The 21,597-nt window shown below is 42.7% G+C and overlaps 2 protein-coding genes across 5 annotated transcripts in view; both read left to right on the plus strand.

Annotated features, from left to right (window-relative positions):
- Positions 1–1,722, plus strand: part of Mmp2 (matrix metallopeptidase 2) — a 31,138-nt gene extending 29,416 nt beyond the window's left edge. The window contains exons 13-14 of one of the 2 annotated variants that reach the window (XM_029480967.1): positions 96–247; positions 1,319–1,722. In XM_029480967.1, coding sequence (XP_029336827.1) covers positions 96–199 — 104 coding nt within the window. In that variant the 3' untranslated portion in view covers positions 200–247; positions 1,319–1,722. Of the gene's footprint in view, positions 1–95; positions 957–1,318 lie in introns of those variants that run through there. The other variant, XM_021169478.1, reaches the window with a different exon arrangement.
- Positions 1,723–2,920: 1,198 nt separating this feature from the next.
- Positions 2,921–21,597, plus strand: part of Lpcat2 (lysophosphatidylcholine acyltransferase 2) — a 63,388-nt gene continuing 44,711 nt past the window's right edge. Inside the window, exons 1-5 of one of the 3 annotated variants that reach the window (XM_021170591.2) lie at positions 2,921–3,184; positions 12,668–12,807; positions 17,719–17,936; positions 19,252–19,364; positions 21,173–21,233. In XM_021170591.2, the coding sequence (XP_021026250.1) occupies positions 3,014–3,184; positions 12,668–12,807; positions 17,719–17,936; positions 19,252–19,364; positions 21,173–21,233 (703 nt within the window). In that variant the 5' untranslated portion in view covers positions 2,921–3,013. Of the gene's footprint in view, positions 3,185–3,607; positions 3,649–12,667; positions 12,808–17,718; positions 17,937–19,251; positions 19,365–21,172; positions 21,234–21,597 lie in introns of those variants that run through there. The other 2 variants (XM_029480768.1, XM_029480769.1) reach the window with 2 other exon arrangements.

Genomic DNA, 21,597 nt, shown 5'->3' on the forward strand with positions numbered 1-21,597 from the left:
CAGACTTAGCAGCTCCCAGGGACCTCCTGAGTATCACGTAAGGTCAGAGTGGGTCCAGTCTCTCTTCTTTCTTTCTCTCTCTCTCTCTCTCTTAGGTCATAGCTACTTCTTCAAGGGTGCTTATTACCTGAAGCTGGAGAACCAAAGTCTGAAGAGTGTGAAGTTTGGAAGCATCAAATCAGACTGGCTGGGCTGCTGAGCTGGCCCTGTTCCCACGGGCCCTATCATCTTTATCGCTGCACACCAGGTGAAGGATGTGAAGCAGCCTGGCGGCTCTGTCTTCCGCTCTGTAGTTAACCAGCCTTCTCCTTCACCTGGTGATTTCAGATTTAAGAGGGTGGCTTCTTTTTGTGCCCAAAGAAAGGTGCTGACTGTACCCTCCCAGGTGCTGCTTCTCCTTCCTGCCCACCCTAGGGGATGCTTGGATATTTGCAATGCAGCCGTCCTCTGGGCTGGCCTGGTGCTCCATTCTTCTGGTTCTTCAACGTCTATGACCTTTTTATGGCTTTCAGCACTCTCAGAGTTAACAGAGACTGGCTTAGGAGGGCACTGGTGGCCCTGTTAACAGCCTGGCATGGGGCAGTGGGGTACAGGTGTGCCAAGGTGGGAATCAGAGACACCTGGTTTCACCCTTTCGGCTGCCCGGACACCTACACCACTTTAACTGTTGCTTTTGTATGCCCTTCGCTCGTTTCCTTCAACCTTTTCAGTTTTCCACTCCACTGCATTTCCTGCCCAAAGGACTCGGGTTGTCTGACATCACTGCATGATGCATCTCAGCCCGCCTAGTGATGGTTCCCCTCCTCACTCTGTGCAGATCATGCCCAGTCACTTCCTCCACTGGATGGAGGAGAACCAAGTCAGTGGCTTCCTGCTCAGCCTTCTTGCTTCTCCCTTTAACAGTTCCCCATGGGAAATGGCAAACAAGTATAAATAAAGACACCCATTGAGTGACAGTGTTTGGCTCTGTTTTAGCAGTTCACAGCGGCCAGTGGTGGGGGTGGGGGGGTGTGCTTAAAAAAAAAAAACAAATCTCTGCTCAATGTAAGGCACAGAGGATGCATGCTGGAAAGGTCAGAGGTGCTAAACTAAGAACTCCAGAGTGAGTAGGCTTGTGTGCCTGATCTACACGGGGGAAAGCCTAGATACAGAGGTCGTTTTTGTCTTTCTGAGGAAGAACTGGGACAAGCACAGCAGCAATTCCCTTGCTGTAGGTATGGGGTCTGTTGGAGGTTTACTTTTCCTTTAACCATTTGTTTCTTTTACACTGAGAGTGGATCCTAACGATTGTGTCAATCACATCTCTTCTGTGGGTCAGGTTCCTCATCCCCGGTGGAAGCCAGCTGCTTTTGCCTTTTCTAAATAGCAGTTCAGTTTCCGAGAAAGACAGCCCCAGCAGCCACACCTGCTCCTCTTCTAAGAGCCCTGAAAGGATCACCTGGACAGACTTCCCTCCCGAGGAGAGAGGAGAGGCAGCAGGGCCCAGAGGAAAGTGGCTGGTCAGGATCAGAGTCGGCCGGCTGTTAGAAACAAAATTTGAGCTGGGGCCAAATGATGAAGAACATAAGCCCAGAGTTGCCGCAGCTGCCACCACAGACCGCAGACAACAGCAGCAGCAGCTTCCGTCACCCCTAAAACCTCCCCAAGGAAACACCCTTTGAGGGGGTGATGTGCTTGCTTTCTAAATATAGCCATAATAAATGTGGGAGCTTCTTCTACCTCTAGTCTTCCCCCTCCCCCGACCTAGTAGAGATTTGTCAATGAATTCCAAAAGCTACTTTGTATGTGTGTGTGTGTGTGTTTGTTTTTCAGAAGTCTCTGCTAGATCGGATAGGTTGGAAGTCTATCACTTTGGGTCTTCCCTGGTAGGTCTAGAGGTAGTGGAGTGAGGAATAGACCCCATTCCTGGGAGAGATCTCAGTGGGCCCGAAATCACCTTTTTTCCTGTGTCCAGCCTACTAGTTCTGATTCTTGAAGCTCCTTCTTGCAAGACACAGGCTATTGCAAGAGTCTCTAGGCAGAGGCCTATCGCTGTTTTTAAGGTTCTCTGTTACACATTCAGAGAGAATTCAGTTGTTCCCCACCTTACCATCTCCTCAGTGCTTTGCTATGTGCATTACAGTGCGTTATTTCATCCTTACTGTACAGCCCTGTGAGGTAGCAGTTACCCTCTCACTCCTAGAGGAGAAGTTCAAGTCAGTAGCCCAAGCCTCACAACTACCCGATGCAGCAGGAAGATTTGGGGGTATCATAGTGGCTAAATTTGGACACGCAGCTGTCTTAGGGCCTGGATGGTATGTCTCATCCCCCCTGTCCCCCACTGCCTGCTGGGAGGAGAGGTAGCCAGGGATGACTGGTTCAGTGTCTCTCCATTCTTCAACTGCATCTAGGCAGAGTTCTACCAACTAGCAAATGTCCAAGGCCCTGGGCAATCCTGGACTCCCCCTACCCTCTCCTACACAGGTTCAGACAGCCTCATACTTCCTCAGTGTGTCGTCAAACATTTCCCTTTTCTGGGTCAGGTTCCTCATCTACAGTAGAAACCAGTTGCTTTTGCCTTTTCTATACAAATAGTTCAATTACTGGGAAAGACAGCCATCTCCATGTTAATCTAGGTTTTGAGTGGGATATTGTCTACTCCAGCTGCTAATTACTGTTTTAGCTCGCTTTCTTTCTAACCTACAAACACCCCCAAATGAAATAGGTTTACACAGGAAACGAAACACGCCGGAAATCGAGCACAGATAAACAAAACCCACCCTGGATTTATAAGTTTACTTACTAGATTGGGATCCAAGAGGTGTGTTCCTAAAGCAGGTTCCTAGGGGGCGGGGCCAGAGCCCGGGGTGCGTCCCGGAGGGCGGGGCAGCTAGTGGCTAGGTGACTCTGGCGCCTGCGCAGAAGCCGGGAGCGGCGCCTGGGGCTGGGAGTCTCTGGTTCTGAGGTTCGGGCTGTGAATTCGGCCGCTCACTTCGGGTCCCCGCTTTGCTCGGGTCGGGCACCGGGATCCATCATGAACCGATGCGCCGAGGCGGCCGCTGTGGCGGCTACGGTCCCGGGTTCGGGCGTCGGGGACGCCGGGCTGCGGCCACCCATGGTACCTCGCCAGGCGTCCTTCTTCCCGCCGCCGGTGCCCAACCCTTTCGTCCAGCAGACGAGAATCAGTGCCTTCCGACGGCTGCAGGTAGAGGCGCGGCGCGCGCTCAGGTTAAGGCAATGTGGTGCGATGGAGGAGGCTCAGGGTGAGGGCATCTGGTCGGAGGAGGATCAGTCTTGAAGGGATCAGGACTGAGAGGGGAGGTATTTGAGGGGATAGCTGGTCTGATGGAGGAGGCGTCTGAGAGGATCGCGAATCCGAAGAGTGTCAGAGGAGATCACCCGTCTGACACTGAGGGCATAGTGGGTGTGACTTGGAGTTTGCCTGAAGAATTGGAAATCTGACGGGGGAGGCATCTGAGGAGATAGTGAGTCTGAAGGGGGAGGCTGGCTGAGTGTGGAGTCTGGTAAGGGAAAGCATCTGCGGAAGAAAGAGCTGTGGATCCGGATCCGACTGGAAAGGGTCATGATGGCCAAACAGGAGGATGTGAGAAGTGAGGACTGGGGGATAGGATGACCCAAGGTACACAAAAGTGAGAAGATGCAGAGAAGGTATGCCTGAGAAGGGGAGGGATGGGGTAGGAGCTTTGGCTCGAGTTTGTGGAAGCAGCGGATTGAGAGCTACCATATGAGAGAGGGTTTCAGGGTACTTTCTTTTATATGCCCTCTGTAAAAAGGGGAGCCAGTCAGAGCCGAGGAGAGTAAGAGAGGAGGCAGAGAGCCCTGCTCTATCCTTGGAACCATAGGGAAGGCCCTAGTGACAAACTGCCCAGGAACAGCCAGGCTGTGAATCAGAAGCAAAGCAAAGAGAAATCTGGGAGACCCATGAAGGCATTCGAGAGTGTTTTTGAGTGGGCTTTTACACAGCACCTTTTTCTAGATTCAAAGATGACATGAGACATAGCTGTTAGAAATGGCCACAAAGGAAGTTGTCTTTATCTCGGAAAGGACAGCTTTGGCATCAGTGAGTTCACTTTTTGACTTCCTCTTTGGTGAGGTTAGTGACTGGAGAATGAGAAAGATGGGTGAAAACAACGGTTGTCTTGTCTGCAGGGGGAGAAGGGTTAATGTCTCCCTGTACGTCTCAGAATTTTTGTGATTTTGCACTGAAGTAGTATTTAGCATTGTTTCTATCTATATACAGCTTTAAGATTTGTGACCCCTCTGGAGGAGGCATGTTAAGCACAGAGCTGTGTGTGTGTGTGTGTGTGTGTGTGTGTGTGTGTGTGTGTGTGTGAGTGTGTTGGGAGCAGGGTTGGTGGTAGAGGGTGATGGTTAGAATTAACGATAGGGATCTGGTTGAAGATAGGTATGAGAGAGGAAGATAAAAGATGTGGAGACACTAAGTTTACAGAGTTCCTCTTTATGCTTTGAATCCCTTGCAGTACTTATAGGCACATATGTTATCCTTCAAGATAACTCTAGACAAATGAGTTATATTTAAGGGAAAATGGACCCTGGCTATTTGGGTTCAGAGTTTGGAGGGAGGCTCAAAGCAGCATATTTAAATATTTTTATTGTACTTTGATTATTAGTTTTTTTAATCACCTAAAAAGAGCTTTTTCTTAAAACTCCATGAAAACCGCATATAATGCAAAGCGCACTGGTCACTTATTGTTCACAGATTCTGTGAATTTGGCCTAGTCACTTAACCTCCTTTTTCTATTATATTTTCTCATCTTATAAATGGAAATAATTCTTCAAAGGAGAGTTAAATGAGATAATATGTGACATAATATACTCTGGTTTGCTAATCTAAATATTGATAACTCTGCTGCAGGTCTATAATGGTATACTATATTTGAAATTTGCTACTTGGATTAAACTGCCTGGGCATTCATTTCCTTTCTTTTTAAAAATCCATAATACCAGTGATATCATAGATGCATCAGTGGCTTGAATAGCATGGATAAAGGGAACAGTTGAATAGGCGTGGGTAAAATATGATGTTCATATAGTCTACTTTAAAGTACAGACATACTCTCACTTAGATATGATCATATATTTAGCTCAGACTAAATTCAACATTGAATTATGATTGGTGTCTTCTTAAGGATTGTTGTTACTTGAACATTTTATTATTAGGCCTAAGACTTTAAAATTCTTCCTTTTTCTTTTATTTATGCATTTTAAAAATAATTTATCTATTTTTATTTTATATACATTGGTGTTTTGCCTGGATGTATATCTGTATGAAGGTATTAGATCCCCTGGAACTGGAGTTACAGTCAGTTGTGAGCTGCCATGTGAGTGCTGAGGAATTGACCCTCAGTCCTCTGGAAGAACAGTCAAATGCTCTTAACTGCTGAACCATCTCTCTGGCCCCTACTTATGCAATTTTAAAAAAAGTATTTAAGGGTCTTACGCTACTATGCGTCATGGTAAAATATAGTCTAATTTTTATTGCTGCAAAAGAACTTAGAACTAAAATGACCAGTGGTAACTGATAGGATTATCTGTCCACATAAAAATGTTTGTTTGCTGTATATAACCTATATATATAACCAATCTCTGGACATATAACAGTTGAACATGAGAAAGATGGTATGCCTGTGTTCTGGAAAGATCCAAGAATGCCCTGATGTGTCATCTCTGATTGACCTTGGGGCTCTGTACAAGCAGGATCTAAGGCTCAGGCAGTTTTGAACTGCCACCTGCATTGACATGTACCCAAGCTGCACAACAAAAGCCCCTTGCAAGTACAGGGAAATTTATGTTTCTACACTAAAGGAAATTCCTGTATGCATCAACTGACTATTAATCAAATTGATCAGAGATTCCAGGAGCCACCCATGACAAAGAAAATAAACTTTACAGAATTAAACCATAAAAGTCCCTAAATAAATGGATCAATAAGAGAAAACTGGGTCCAGAAACAAACACATAGCTACGGTCATTGATTTTTCTGCAAGAGTGCTAGAGCAATTCAATGGAGTAAGACTTGTCTTTTCAAGTGGTCTGGGCTAAATGGATTAACATGCATAAGAGAATTAAGTTCACCGCATATAAAACAGCCTAAGCTCATAAAAGAACTAAACAGAGAAAATATGAGAGTTAAAATAATGAAAGTGTTAGGAGAGAGCATAAGTATAAATCCTAATGACCGTGGATTAGTCATTCGTTTTGTAGCTAGACAATAAAAGCATAAGCAAGTATGCATGCACACACACACACACACACACACACACACAAAAGCACACACACGTGCACTTGGCATACACATGCACAGGCACAGGGTGGGGTGGGGAGAGGGAACCATATGAGAAGTAGATAAATAGTATTGTTAAATTAAACTCTTTGTGCTTCAAAATATTCCCATTATATTGAAGAGGGATCCGAGGCCATGCCTCGGTGAATAAAGCCCTTATGGCACAAACATGAGAACCTGAGTTTGGGTATCTGGAACCCTTACGGAAAGCTAGGCAAGTATAGTGGCTGCCTCCAATCCCAGCACTAATGAGGCAGAAACAGGATCCCTGGGGCAAGCTGGCCAATTAGACTACTCTAAATTGGTGAGCTGTGCTTCAATAAGGGACCCTACCCCAGTCATTAAAGTGGGAAGTGGTTGAGAAAAACATCTAGCAGTAACTTGAGGCTTCCAGATGCACCCCACCCCCACCTTCCATGAGCCCAAAGCAAGCATGCCAACAAGCACACACACTGAACACGTATGCATATAAAATGAGAGAAAGAAATGAAAGTGATAGCCTAAAAAAAACTTTGAGGAAAAAAAATGTTTGTACATAATATATCTGGTAGGGGTATAGTATCCAAAGCATGTAAATAACTCCCAGAACTCCTAAAAAAGACAAGTCAATCCAGAAATAAACAGCCAAGGAGGAGGAGGCTAGAAAGCTAAAGATGCTTTGTGTAAAGATGCTTGCCATCACACCAGATGACCCAGGTTCCTTCCCAATATCCACCCAGTGGGAACAGAACACTAATGCTCATAAGATGCCCTTTGACCTCTATATGTGTGCTACATCACATAAGCTCCCACATACATACATGTACACACACGCAAAATAGGTAGATAGAAAGATAGATAGATAGATAGATAGATAGATAGATAGATCTATCTCGCAAAATAGGTAGATAGAAAGATAGATAGATAGATAGATCTATCTCGCAAAATAGGTAGATAGAAAGATAGATAGATAGATGAATGAATGAATGTAATATAAAATATTATTTGGAAGTTGAAAGAAAATGAAGATAGTTTTAGAAGGAAAAATGATGAGAGTTGTTACAAGAGCTGCATATAAGGGATGATAAATGAATCCGGGCAGTGGTGGTGCACACCTTTAATCCCAGCACTTAGGAGGCAGAGGCTGCTCAACATAATGAGTTCCAGATCAGTCAAGGCTGTGGAGAGAGACTCTGTCTCAACAGCCGACACCAAAACCAAAACCACCAAACCTAACCAAACCAAACCAAACCAAACCAAACCAAACCAAACCAAACCAAACAGTAAGTGGGGATTGGCGGTCTAGCTCACTGGTGTTACAGTGACATCCTGCTTGAGGCCTTGGGCTCAACCCTGATTGCAAACAAACAAACCAAAGGAAACAAAGTGGCAAGATGGCTCAGGCAGAACAAAGCTCTTGCTGCTAAGCTTGAAGACCTAAGTTATGCTTCCCAGGACCTATGTGGTAGACGGAACTGACTCTGACTTACACACACACACACACACACACACACACACACACACACACATGTCCTGCCCGAGATAAGTAGGGGTAATGTTACAAAAGAAGAAACAAAGAATGTTTTTTTCCAGTAGTAGAAACATGGTATAGTCTCAGATAGAGTAGTAGTAACATGGTATCATAGTCTCAGATAGAAATGTGGATACACAGGGAAGAATGAGGAATATTGGAATCGACACTTGGAAATTAGTAAATAAAACTCCTTTTTCTTCATCTTAATTTAATCAAAGAACTATACAATGTGATGATTTAGTGAAAAAGTCTAGAAGTATTTTTTCAAGTTTACGTATGTGCAGATGTAAAACATGTAAAATGGTTTTGAAAGGACAGATTTGCACTTATTTTTCTGCATTGCATGTGAAGTAGCATGGCTTTCTGAATTGTCATACATTAAATGTATATGCTGTAGTCATTTGAGCAACTGCTGGCTAAAATTTCAAGACAGTGTAGCCAAGGTGCTATTCCAGCTGTTTAGGTGTGACAAAGAACTAAACGAGTAAGCAAGTAACCTGCTTTGAGGATGCTGACACTCATTTCTTAGTACTTGATAGGAAAGACCAGACCAGAGATGATTATTGAAGCATAAGGGTTAAAGAGCAAAGGTCACCACCTTTACTAAACTGTTATTTGTAGGATACAGTCTCCTGCGACTGCAAGATCCCAAGGCCTTTCCAAAAGAGACCAATCGTTGGCTGAAAAGAAGTCTTGAAATTTTCAAGAGATTGATATATTATAGAATATGTTTGCTGATTGTAACAAATTATATTAGAAATAAAAAAAACAGACTGAGAATGGTAGTACACACATTTAATTACAACATTCAGGAGGCAGAAGCAGGCAGAAATCTGTGAGTTCATGGCTAGACTAGTCTACCTAGCAAGTTCAAAGTCAGCCATGCTGCATACCGCTGTTCTATCTCAATGAATGAATGAATGAATGAATGAATGAATACATAAGTCTGCTACTTGGAAAATTCTCATATTTAGAAATTAAACCAAGTTTGTATTTATACTAAGCATTAACAATTAAGAAGTAAAAACAAGCTAACCATAAGATAAGAGTAAATGATAAGTAAAAAGATAAGAGTAAATGATGCTGAATACTTGGAAGTATGTGTAACCAAAACCATATCTGGTCACTATTCTGGAAACAACTAAATCGTGCAGTGAGGAATTATGACATGTCGGTGGGTGTAGCTTGTTTGTGAATTAGAAAGCACAGAGTTATTGGTACGACAATTTCTTCCTGCTTATGTCTGGATTCACTGGAATCTCAACAAAAATCATAATACACATGTCTGTGTGTGTGTGTGTGTGTGTGTGTGTGGTGTGAGGGAGGGAGAGAGAGAGAGAGAGGGAAGTAGGCATGGAGGGAGGGAAGGGGAGGGGGAGGGAGGGAAGGGGAGGGGGAGGGAGGGAAGGGGAGGGGGAGGGAGGGAAGGGGNGGGGGAGGGAGGGAAGGGGAGGGGGAGGGAGGGAAGGGGNGGGGGAGGGAGGGAAGGGGAGGGGGAGGGAGGGAAGGGGAGGGGGAGGGAGGGAAGGGGGAGAACACTGAGGAATTACTTCTAAACTTCTATGGAAATGCAGAGATCTAGAAATATCTTCAAAAAATTGAAGAAAAAAACTTAGAGCCCACAGGCCACCACCACTTGAATTGAAGTCCTACTTGAAAATTACAACTAAGACAGATAGAGAACTAGAATAGTTGAGGCAATTTCGTTAGTTATTTAATGATGTTCAAATTCCTATAGAGGGCAATAGAGACAGAAGACAGGCTTCACTGGTTATATCATGTAATTTATAAAAAAAAAAAATTGGTATTATACATAATGGCTGTTCACTTAAAAGGCAGGATTGTGTAAGGATTAAGGGCAACGACTTTGTAAATAAGTTTATTTCCCCTTCTGTGACTTATTGTGATTTAATTTATCTCTCCATGGCATTCTTTGCATGTAAATAAACTTAAGATCTTAAGAACTAGATGAATTGCCATGTCTTATGTGCCTGACACACACTAAGCATCTACATATGATTTACTGTTCTTATATCCTTTACTCTTACTTATTTTTAGTTTGTATTCTCTTCCCCAGTTCGTTATTGCTTAGTTACACAGAATTGGCAGGCCGGAAGCAGTGCAATCCATCCATCCTTCACTGAGACTGCTGTTCCTACTCTACTTTCTGTGTAGCTCTTGGGCAACAGTGTATCTGTCTTGCCTGGCTAGCATCTGTTTGCTTTGTGGTTAGCTATGCTGGGACCACACTGATGCTTGAGCATGTGGAGCAAGCACTCTTATCACTGAGGTGTTAAGCTCCATTTCCCTTCACTTTGTAGCCTGGGCAACCTTGAACTTGCTCCCTGTCTTGGTCTCTTAAGTACTTATGACCAAAGACCTAGGGCACCTGCTTCTTTAGCGGGAGTACTGAGGCTACCACTTTCTTCCAGGAAGCCTGTTCTATCTGCTAAATTAGGCTCATCTTTCCTCTGTTCTACCAGCATCTTCTGTGCCCCCTCATTGATGCACAGATCAAGTTGTCCCATGGTTCTCCCACTGCTTCTTTTGCCTTTATTATTGATAGTATTGTTTTATTATTTTATTTTATTTTTTTGAGACAGGGTCTCATAAAATGTATCCCTGGCTGACCCAGAACTCACTATGTAGGCCAGGTTGGCCTCAAGATCTATAGATCTTATAGATTTGCCTGCTTCTTCTGGGCAGAGAATATGGGGATTAGAGATATGTGCCACTATGCTCTTCTAGAAATAATCCTTTGAGATTCAATGTTGTCTTAGTTAGGGTTTTACTGCTGTGAACAGACACCATGACCAAGGCAAGTCTTATAAAAAACAACATTTAATTGGGGCTGGCTTACAGGTTCAGAGGTTCAGTCCATTATCATCCAAAGGCTGCTGGTGGAAGGACTGACTTCCAGGTAACTAGGGTGAGGATCTTATGCCCACACCCACAGTGACACACTTACTCCAACCAGGTCACACCTATTCCAACAAGGCCACACCTCCAAATGGTGCCACTCCCTGGTCCAAGAATATACAGACCATGTCATTCCACTCCCTGGTCCCCATAGACTTGTTCAAACACATGAGTCTATGGGGGGGCCATACTTAAACATAGCATAATGCAAAATGCATTTAGTCCAACTTTCAAAGACCTCATAGTCCATAGCAGTCTCAACAATGTTAAAAGTCCAAAGTTCAAGGTCTCTTCTGAGATTCATTCAATCACTTAACTGTAATCCTCAAAAAAAGACGGGAAACCAGCTGGGCAAATTCCACACTCTGCATCTCCATGGCTGATGTTAAAGCAGTCTTCAGATCTCTACTTCCGTTTTCATCTTTGTTGACTACAACAAACTGCTTTCTCCTGGGCTGGTTCCACTCCCTGTTAGCAGCTTTCCTTACCATGTATTCCATGACTTAACTCTAGAGCCAGATCCACATGGCTGAAGCTGTGAGTTCTGCTGCTTGCAAGAACTAGAATATGACCCCCTTGTAATATTACATTGTCACTGGCTTTCTGTTTTCCAACTCCTTCATTGCCTAAGCTTGGCTGTCCTGGATCTTGCTCTGTAGATTGACCTTGAACACAGAGATCAGCATGCCTGTCTCCTGGGATTAAAGGTGTGACCATCAAGCCTGGATCTAAATTTAGCTGGGTAAGATCTTTCCCCAAGGTCCCACTCCCAAGGTAGGAGCATGGCAGTATCCAGGCAGGCGTGGCAGAGGCACAGCTGAGAGTTCTATGTCTTCATCCAAATCCTTCACTGCCTAAGCTTGGCTGTCCTGGATCTTGCTCTGTAGATTGACCTTGAACACAGAGATCAGCATGCCTATCTCCTGGGATTAAAGGTGTGACCACCATGCCTGGATCTAAATTTAGCTGGGTAGGATCTTGCTCCAAGGTCCCACACCTTAATCTGTTATCTCCAAGAACACAGGATTTTGCTCCATTTCACTTCCTGGTACCCCTTTAATACTCAAACCATATATTTTATAATTTTCCTTTCTAAGCTTGCTATGCTTGTTCAAACTTCTCTTCACAAGACTTAATCAGAGAACAAAGTCTCTGCTGGCTTTTTTGAAACTTCCTTTGTCAATGTCTCTTCACCTTAGCCTCAGGTAGACTTTTCAGACAGGGGCAAAAAGTAGCCGAATTCTTCACTGAAATATCACAAAAACAGTCTTTATGCCACATTCTGAAATTCTTCTCCTTTGAAATCTCTTGGGCCAGGTCAACACAGTTCAAATTACTCCCAGCAACAAAGTCTTCCATATTCCTACTAGGATGACCCATTAAGCCCGATTTAAAGCTTTCCACTGCTTTCCAAATCCAAAATCTCAAAATCCACATTCTTTAAAATAAAAGCATGGTCAGGCCTATCACAGCACTACCCCACTCCTGGTACCAACTTCTGTCTTAGTTAGGGTTTTACTGCTGTGAATAGACACCATGACCAAGGCAAGTTTTATAAAAAACAACATTTAATTGGGGCTGGCTTACAAGTTCAGAGGTTCAGTCCATTATCATCCAAAGGCTGCTGGTGGAAGACTTGACTTCCAGGCAACTAGGGTGAGGATCTTATACCCACACCCACAGTGACACACCTACTCCAACCAGGTCACACCTATACCAACAAGGCCACACCTCCAAATGGTGCCACTCCCTGGTCCAAGAATATACAAACCATGACAAATGTCCTATCTTGCGTATGTATTTGTTTGTGTGTGTTTATATCTCAGTCTCATGCAAGGCATTTAATTAATTCCTCCTTGAGAACATGCAGGAAAAAAAAAACTTTCCTATTACTTACTTTTTTTTTTTTTTTTGTCAACTTTGGTTTGCAGATGCTTCTTCTTGGAATTATTCTGCTCCCAGTCCGTGCTTTACTGGTTGGATTAATTTTGCTGCTGGCATGGCCATTTGCTGTCATTTCAACAGCATGCTGTCCTGAAAAGCTGACCCATCCAATAAGCGATTGGAGGAGGTAAGTGGTAATCATGTCCAAATATTACACAAATCAAAACTTGTAAAGTTTCTCCAATGACCAATGGTTTTAGCTTACTGCTACTTGGTTTTAACAGTTTGTTTTTGTTTCTTTCATGGAAATGGCCTCGATGTATGCAGAAATTATCACACAGGTGCATTTTGATACTAGTGACTTCTAGGTATACTTAAGTAATGTTAAAACATTTTGTTTTCTGAGTTTTTGTGAAGGATATTCATCTTTGGTTCTGAAAGAGCCCCTGGGGTATGTTTTAACATGAAATGTCTCCAATAGCTTCATGTATTAGAGGCTTTATTGACAGCCAATGGGCTTTTGGGGAGTGACTGTATCTTGAGGGCTGTGCCTGATCAAAGGAATAGTGTCTTCATGAATTCATAATATGATGGCATTATAAGGAGGTGGTGAAAATTGGGGGATGGGGGCTAGCCTAGTTGGAGTAATTAGGTCAATTACTAGGAGTATGTCCTGGGGAAGGAGGGGGAGAGCCCCTTTGTGCATTTCCTCTCTGTTTCCTGTCCACAGTGAGGTGAATAGCTTGTGTGTGCCCTGTTCTGGTCTCACTGCTGTGACACTCCATCACTGTCCCATGGTCCCCAGAATGGAATTGTTCATTGTAAACCGACATTCCTAAAGCCACGAGCTAAAACAAATCTTTCTTCTCAAGTTGTGTGTACTGGGCCTTGTGTCACACCGATGCAGTCAGCCTAACATCTGTTGTTATTTCTGGAACATCATAGCTAGAAAATCATTGGCTTTCTTTTTTGTCTTTCCACGGTATTCACATTTGCTTTTGTTCCCCAGAAGTAATGAACTGCAATAATTTCATTAAGTAGATAGATTATACTATCTTTATTAATTATATTAGTGGTTAGCATTCTCTTTTATTATCACTCAAATAGCATTTTTTTCAAATGTTAGTACTGAGGCAAATGGAAATTATTTTCTAGGATTTCTAGAATTATCCCACTGGGAAGGTTCTAGAGAACAGAATGAGCAAGAACAAATAAAACATACTAGTAGAAGTTCCTAAGGTTTGGCAGGATCAGATTATTGCCATCTGTATATAGTGTTTATGGGCCGAATGTTTAGTCTATGGATTCCAATGGGCTGCAAATCTTTACATTTATTTTAGGACGTTGATGAACTCCCAGAACTTGTGTACAGTGCTTGCTCCCTTGCTTTTATTCATATGCATGGATGTGTTCTTTTTATACAAATCTCAAATGCAGATATGTCTTCCTAAATCATGAAAGCCACTGTTCTGCAACCTTTATAGAAGTATGCAGTTTGCTTCCGGCTTTTGTTCCAGGGAACCAATGTGAATATCAAAAGCAAAGCTGTTTTGAAGTGGGAAAGCGTTGGCAGTGCCCCGAGAGAGAACTCGGTCCTTGCAAATCACACTTCTTTGTTTTATAACTCAGGGGTGCACACTATAAAGTAACACTTATGGCTTGCTCTTCCAGATTCATGATTCTTTCAGATTTTTTTCTTTGGTTTTATAAGTTACTGGCTTACAAAAATCTAGGGAAGGAATAGCTTAAGAATCCAGAACAAAAAAAAAAAAATTAGAAATGTGTTCTTTTCAATATTTTATTGTTTTTGTTTTAGAAACGTTTTACTGCTGTCAATGAAATCCATATCTGTTTCCTCTCATACAAATAATTTTGAAGTTTTTATGTGGCACAAGACTTTTAGCTATGAACGCTTTTTTAAAAAGTGTGTGTGTGTGTGTATGTGTGTGTGTGTGCATGCATGAATGCACACGTGCATTCGTGTACTGTACCACAGCACATACATGTCTTTCAGAGGACACTTGGGAGTGGGAGTGGATCCTCATCTTTCCCCTCATTTTGAGGCACACTATCTTGTTTCTGCTCTGATACAGCATTCCAGTGCTCAGCAGTTCACTGGCTCACCTCCCATTCCTCCACAGAAGTGCTCAGCTCACACATGCATACCCTTGTCTCTTCCCTTTACATGGCTCCTGGAACTCAAACTCAGCCCACCAAGTTTGCACAGCTCTTTCCCTGTGGGCGTTTAAAACACATTTAAATAGCAGTCATTAAGGGGTGTGGCTTCTTGAAATGTATGTATAAAGAAGCAGGAGCACTGTAGTTAAGAAATAAAGTATGGAAACCCAGAAATATACTTTGTGCTTCTACAGCATCTAGAGCTCCCCTCTAGACTCAGGGTGGAGGTCACCACCTTCCTGTGCCCTCCAGAAAGCACTCTGGATTACTGAGTTTTATTCCTTGTGAGGCCAGCATCACAGAACCTTCCTCTGTGGCTACTTATTAGAAGCTCATTTTTTTTTTTAAAGTTCTTTTCAGTACCTCATAGGTGCTGTATAGTCAGGAGTGTGTTCTGCCTCTGCATCAAAATGCTTAGAAAAAAGGATAATATCTCTCCTGAACCTATATACCTATTTATACAAGTCATTTACATGGTATGAGTTATTATAAACTCTAGAGATGTTTGAAAGTCTGCAGGACAGTAAGCATGGCTTTTATGCCATGGTTTCAGGGAATTTTATAAAAGACTTGAGCAATCAAAGATGTTGCTATTTATAAATGACTGGGGGTGGAGTCTTTCCACCACAATTACTGAGGGATGACTGTATACATTTTATTTTACTTTCCATGAAGAGCCGTATTGTTGTTGTTGTTTAAATAGAGATGTGAACAAATGTCTATTCATTCAGATAGGTCACTGATGACAGACCCAAGGAAATTATTCCATGCAAGTCTAGCTTAGTGAACCAGTAAGTTTAATTGGGATGCTTACAGGAGGGTGCACAAGGGGTTACCTCACAAACACAGGCAAATTACAGGAGGCTAGAGCACCAAAGAATGGGGACAACTGCCTCTTCCACCCCAGCTATTTCTTTTTGCTTATATATCTGGAGGGAAGGATATATAAGGGAGCTACTAGTGAGGCTGCCTCTTACACACAGGGCTTTGTTCTGGTGTCTTGTGAATGCTCTTACCTTTCCACAAGGGTGGGCCCAGTTCTGTGTGTGTCAGGTTGGGATACCCAGAACTCTTCTGATTTCAGGATAGTAAGAGTCATCCCATGTCTGGGTGCTCTATAACATATCTTTGTTCATATACTGACTTATATCCATTCTGTGTTTAGGAATCTAAATACCTACGAGAATATTTTGACGCCCTATTATTTAAGCTTATCAGGCAAGGGACTGCTCCTTATAAGTCCTACATGTCTTTGCACAGCATGATAGTAGTCTTTTAAAACCATTATTTTGTGTATACATGTATATTTACATGTGCACATATACCAGTGCACACATGCAGAGGTTGTAGCTGGCTCTCTCTACTGTGTGGGTCCTAAACATTTAATCCAGGTCCTCATCCTTGATGGCAAAGCATTTAACTTACCCGCTGAACCATCTTGCGTGCAGAGAGAATCACTTTCAATGATAGAATTTCTTAAAACCTTTTAAAGGAGTACATAGCAAGCCTTCTACAATTGCTTGTGTATCCAAGTTCAATGGCAGTGCAACGGTGCATTTACCCCTGTAGGTACTGGTGATCGCTGCAGGCTGTGGTACTGTGGCCTAGATTTATCTCTAAGGGCTTGTCCTCAGTCAGTTCCCCATGAGACGTCTGAAGTGTTTCGGTAGACAGTAGCATCCTCACTGTGTACGAGGAAATTTATTCCCAAGATGACTGCTTTCTGAGGCCAGTCCTGATGTGGGTAGTCTTCTTGTGGGCTGTAGTTTGAAGATTCACTCTAATTGTCTCCAGCTTACAGAATAGTGGAGGCATTTCCGATCCTTGTGTCTTTAGACACGTCATTACTCTGTGCCTCGGTTCGCTCATCTTCAAAATGAGGTTTAGGAGAGCTGGCCCAAGGGCTAAGAGTGCTTGCTGCTCTTGTAGAGGACCAGAGATCAGGTCCCACTACCAACATGAGGTAGCTCACAGCCTCTTGTAACCCTAGTTCCAATACCCTCTTCTGGCCTCCCTGGTCACCCATATACCTGTGGCAAACACAGAGATACATAGAAATAAAATTAAATTTAAATGTAAATAATGAGGTTACAAGGGCTGGCATGATGGCTCTCTGGGTCAAGATGCTTGCTACCGAGCTTAACAACCTGAGTTCAATCCCCTAGATTCACATGGTGGAAGGAAAGATCTGACTCCTACATGTTTTCCCCTAACCACAAGATGTGCAATGTAGGATGTACATTCCTACAGACATACACATATATATATAGATAAACATAAGGAGTAAGTTTTAAAAATGAGGATGATATTAATATGTATTTCACAAGGGTATTCTGAGACTTAAAAATATTAATATATATGAAACATTTAGAACAGTCTGCCAATTCAGAGGAGTTCTCTGTTCAGCTCCTGTTCAAATTTGCTTTCTGTTGCCGTGATAAACACTGTCCAACACCAGTGTGGAGAAGAAAGGGTTTGTGTCATCTTAGAACTCCTAAATCATCATCTATTGATTATGGAAGCCAGGCAGGGGAACTCAAGACAGGACCTTGGAGTCAGGGGATCATGAAGGATCACTGCTAACTGGCTTGCTCCCTAGGTTCATGTTCAGTTAGTCATCTTCTCACACAGTTCAGGCCCTGCTGCCACAGTGGACTGGGCTGGGCCCTCAGCATCAATCAGAGATAAAGAAAGTAATCCCCCGGAAATCCACGCCCACAGGGCATCTGATGGAGGCAACTCCTCGGCTGAGGTTGCCTCCCGCTACACGTGTCAGGTTGACAGCTGCAGATAATTCCGACAGCTCCTACTTGCCATAGCTCGTCTATGAAGATGAGGTTCTCTGATCTGATTCTGCTCCCCAACTGTGCTTTAGAGGAAAGCAAAGCTAAAAATGTCTTTTCCATCATTGCTTTCAAAGGAAGATCACTCGGCCTGCTTTGACGTTTCTGGCTCGTGCCATGTTCTTCTCCATGGGGTTTACGGTTACCGTGAAAGGAAAGGTTGCAAGCCCTCTGGAAGCGCCCATTTTTGTCGTCGCTCCTCATTCCACGTTCTTCGATGGAATTGCCTGTGTAGTAGCTGGGCTACCTTCGCTGGTTTCACGGAACGAGAATGCACAGACACCTCTGGTTGGCAGTAAGTATCCGAAGGGCAACAGCTAAAGTATTATCGTGTGTGTACATTAAGATGGAAGAATCATATGTAGGCATTTCCAATATGCTTATTACTTTAATTCCTGGGGATTAAACTCATGGTCTTGTACATGCAGGTCAATGATCTAACACCGAATGATATCTCCAGCCAGTTAAAACTAAAACTTTAAAATATTTTAAACATTTTCCTTTTCTTTAAATGAGCTACTCTATGTAAAGAATGAGCTTTTTTTCTGCCCTTATCTTTCGCTTTTGGGCTTTCAGGAGACTTTGCCTTATCTCTGCATGGTCATATCATTGTGTTGCTATGTGTCACGAGGAAAATCAGACTTCAAAGATGCTTATTTTTTTAAAAAGAGTCTGGGAGAAAAAAAAAAAAAACAAACCAACCAACCACCGGTCACATGCTATTTCATGAACTTCTCTCTATGGTTTTAGGCTGATAGATGTGCTAAATCTTTCCTCCTGGCTCTGCTTTCTAAATTATTGTGCCCCTACGGTTCCCTGGGGGACATTTGTGTAAGTCTTTGAAAATTACGATGTGGAACAATGAGTGCTTCCTGCCATAAAAAATAACGAAGCGAGTGAAGTGTTTTTCCTGCCAGATGCTTCCATCTCTCCCAGAGGACTCAGTCTCCAAGTAACTGCTCCTGGTTGTTCCAAGGTTACGGCACACACCAAGCCGTGAGCGAATGGGTGTAAAAGTCCCCGGATGCTGCCTCCCTGTCCGGGAGAAAGAAAAGAAAGAGTAGGAATCCTTGTAGCTTTGTCAATGAATGAGTGAAGATGCTTACCCCCCCCCCCCGCGGCCCCCCAACACACACAACTTCACTGTTCACTTTACTGTGCTTTGTGCACCATGGCTTGTTCCCAAACATTTCCTTTGCAAAGCACTGGAAGACTGTTTTCATGTGATTGGAGGCGACCTGTTCCGAGGATTTTAGTAGAATCTATCATACTCTCCCTCAACTCGTGTACATGATTTGAAATCAAACAGGATAGTTTTGAAGCTTTGATTAACAGCGTAACATCCATTAAGGAAGAAGACATTTGCTCCTCCCTCCATTCCCTGCGCCCCCCTCCACTCTTTCCACTAACTCCTGTAGAATCAATGAAATAATACCCATCTCTGCATTTGAAATTAGAGTCTCACTAGAGAACTTTGAATCTGGGTTTTTAAAAAGATTCTACTTTTAGATTTGCTAGCATTTTCATTTGCTGTAAAAATCATTTCAGTTTATCCAATGCTAATGTCATGGTGGCTTTAAAAAAACCAAAAATGACCTTTTGTCTTCAAGGACTGTTACGTGCTTTGCAGCCAGTTTTGGTATCCCGTGTTGACCCGGATTCCCGAAAAAACACAATCAATGAAATAAAAAAACGAGCGACATCAGGTGGAGAATGGCCCCAGGTAAGAGGCAGGAGCTGGTCATCCATATATATTGAGGACTTATGTTTGTCTGTAGATGTTCTCATTTGGGTCCTTGGAGAGCAAGAGCTCCATGCCGTGTGTCTGTAGCATGATAGATGCAGAGTAAAACCAGTTAGTGTGACGTCCCCACATGTTCCGCCTCCTTTATCTGTCAGATGTTTTCTTTGAGTTGTAAAACAAACAAACAAACAAACAAACAAAATGGTTCTCTAACGCTGACTTTAATTCCTGTTAAATACAATGAAAACTTTACATAATTTAACTCACTTGACTGAAAATATTCAAAGTGTACATTTTTTTTTTTTCTGAATTATATTTAAGTAGAGCTTTCCATTCAAGGGCATATCGAAATAGCCTGTAAAACCATGTTATACTTCACCATCTCCTAGCTCCCTTCCCTGAGGTGCCCTTTTAGGGTTAAAGGAGGGTACGACGTACCATATAAAACAGGATTGAATCCAACGAACACCCTCTATTTTTGCCCTCATGAAAACAAGATCACTAGCAGACAGATGCTATAGCAGGCAGCCCTGCTATGGTAACACATAGATGTTCAAGGACACCCACCCTGGGAACTTGAGAAACCTAGGCCTAGGAGGACTGGCTTTAAAAATGGCTGAGGAGTCCTTTGGAAAAGTTAGATTTTTCTCTTTGGATCCAAGAAATATGTTCTAGGATTAGTAGGCGAGAGATAACAAGGAGGCAGACTTCAGCTCGATTTTCTCACATTGCAGAGCTTTTCCTCTGTCCAGGGGTAACGTGGTCTGGTGTGGTATCCTTCTCTAGCCCTGACTGACAGCCACGGGAGGGGAGGAGGCTATGGAAATCGTTCAAACCTTGGAGCTGCTAGGCTGTTTTGAGTGCTCCTTCCTCCCTGAGATTTCTCTGACTCACTCTGTGAGCCGTCTTTGTTAATGAGCTATTTGTGGGTTCACACCAATTACAACTGCAGGCCGTTGGGTCTGATCATCACAGGAAACCCATTTTATTAATTAGGGGATGGAATTATGCCACTCATTTATTCCTGTTTTGTAGTTTGAGCCAGTGTTCCCCTCTCTAATTATGACAGATCGGATAGTTACTGACTGCTTTGAGGACAGGGATTTGATTTGATTTTCTATCCCTAGAACTTAACTCTTGACTACATTTAAAAAGCCTGTGCTGTAATGAATGGAGATGTCCCCAGTGTTTGTCCCCAGTCTCTCTCAGAGAAAAGATCAGGTTGCACAGTAACAGCTGAAATGTTTCCCCATGTTTCCCCAGGAGAAACAGAGCCAGCCATGACAGTGTATGTCACGTGATCACTAAGGCAACTGAGCAGGAGGCACCCCAAGATGCCCTCGGTTCTCAAGGCATCCCTGAACTATACATTGGGAGTAAATAGCATCTAATGAGAAAGCTGTAACAAGATTTATTTTGGTTGAGGATGCTACCTTGCTTTATGTCTTCTTTCCAATTTATTTAGATCATTAATAAAAGCATTGAGAAATGTACAAGAAATGTGCGGACAGCATTTTCTATAAACTAAGAATACTATTTATTCAAAGCCTTTATCTTTTTATAATTATCATACTGGTCAAACCTCACTTTTTAAAAAATAAAACTACACTTCTTTTTAAAGGAGTGTTTGGAACAAGCTGAGTCCAGCTTTTATTCAAATCAAGAGTCAGACTCTTGCCTCATTTTTATTTTTTTGAAGCATTAGCAGTGTTGGTGAAGTCATAGGAGAATAATGAGGTGATCTATTAATTAGACTGAAATATTAAATTTATTCCTTTTCTCCCAAGATACTAGTTTTCCCAGAAGGTACTTGTACTAATCGCTCCTGTTTGATTACTTTTAAACCAGGTGAGATAAATTAAATTATGTATTGTAACAATATAGTATGGGAGATTTCTCAAATGACTCCATTATAAAGCACAATGTAATTCATTTGCTCCTGGCTTGTCTTTTCTGATAAAATCTTTCTGATGCTGTGATTCCACAGAACGTATGCCGATTTACTTCTTTGCTCTCCTTTTTGATGTAGCCTTTCCCTTTTAGGGGAGTACGTGGTTTGTGTGTGTGTGTGTGTGTGTGTGTGTGTGTGTGCGCGCGCACATGCGCATTAGTCTGCCTATGTATATCTATGTATGTGTGTGTGTGTATGTGTGTGTATGTGTGTATGTGTGTGTGTGTGTGTATGTGTGTGTATGTGTGTGTGTGTGTATGT

Source organism: Mus caroli, chromosome 8, assembly GCF_900094665.2.
Source record: "Mus caroli chromosome 8, CAROLI_EIJ_v1.1, whole genome shotgun sequence".
NCBI classification, from domain to species: Eukaryota; Metazoa; Chordata; class Mammalia; order Rodentia; family Muridae; genus Mus; species Mus caroli.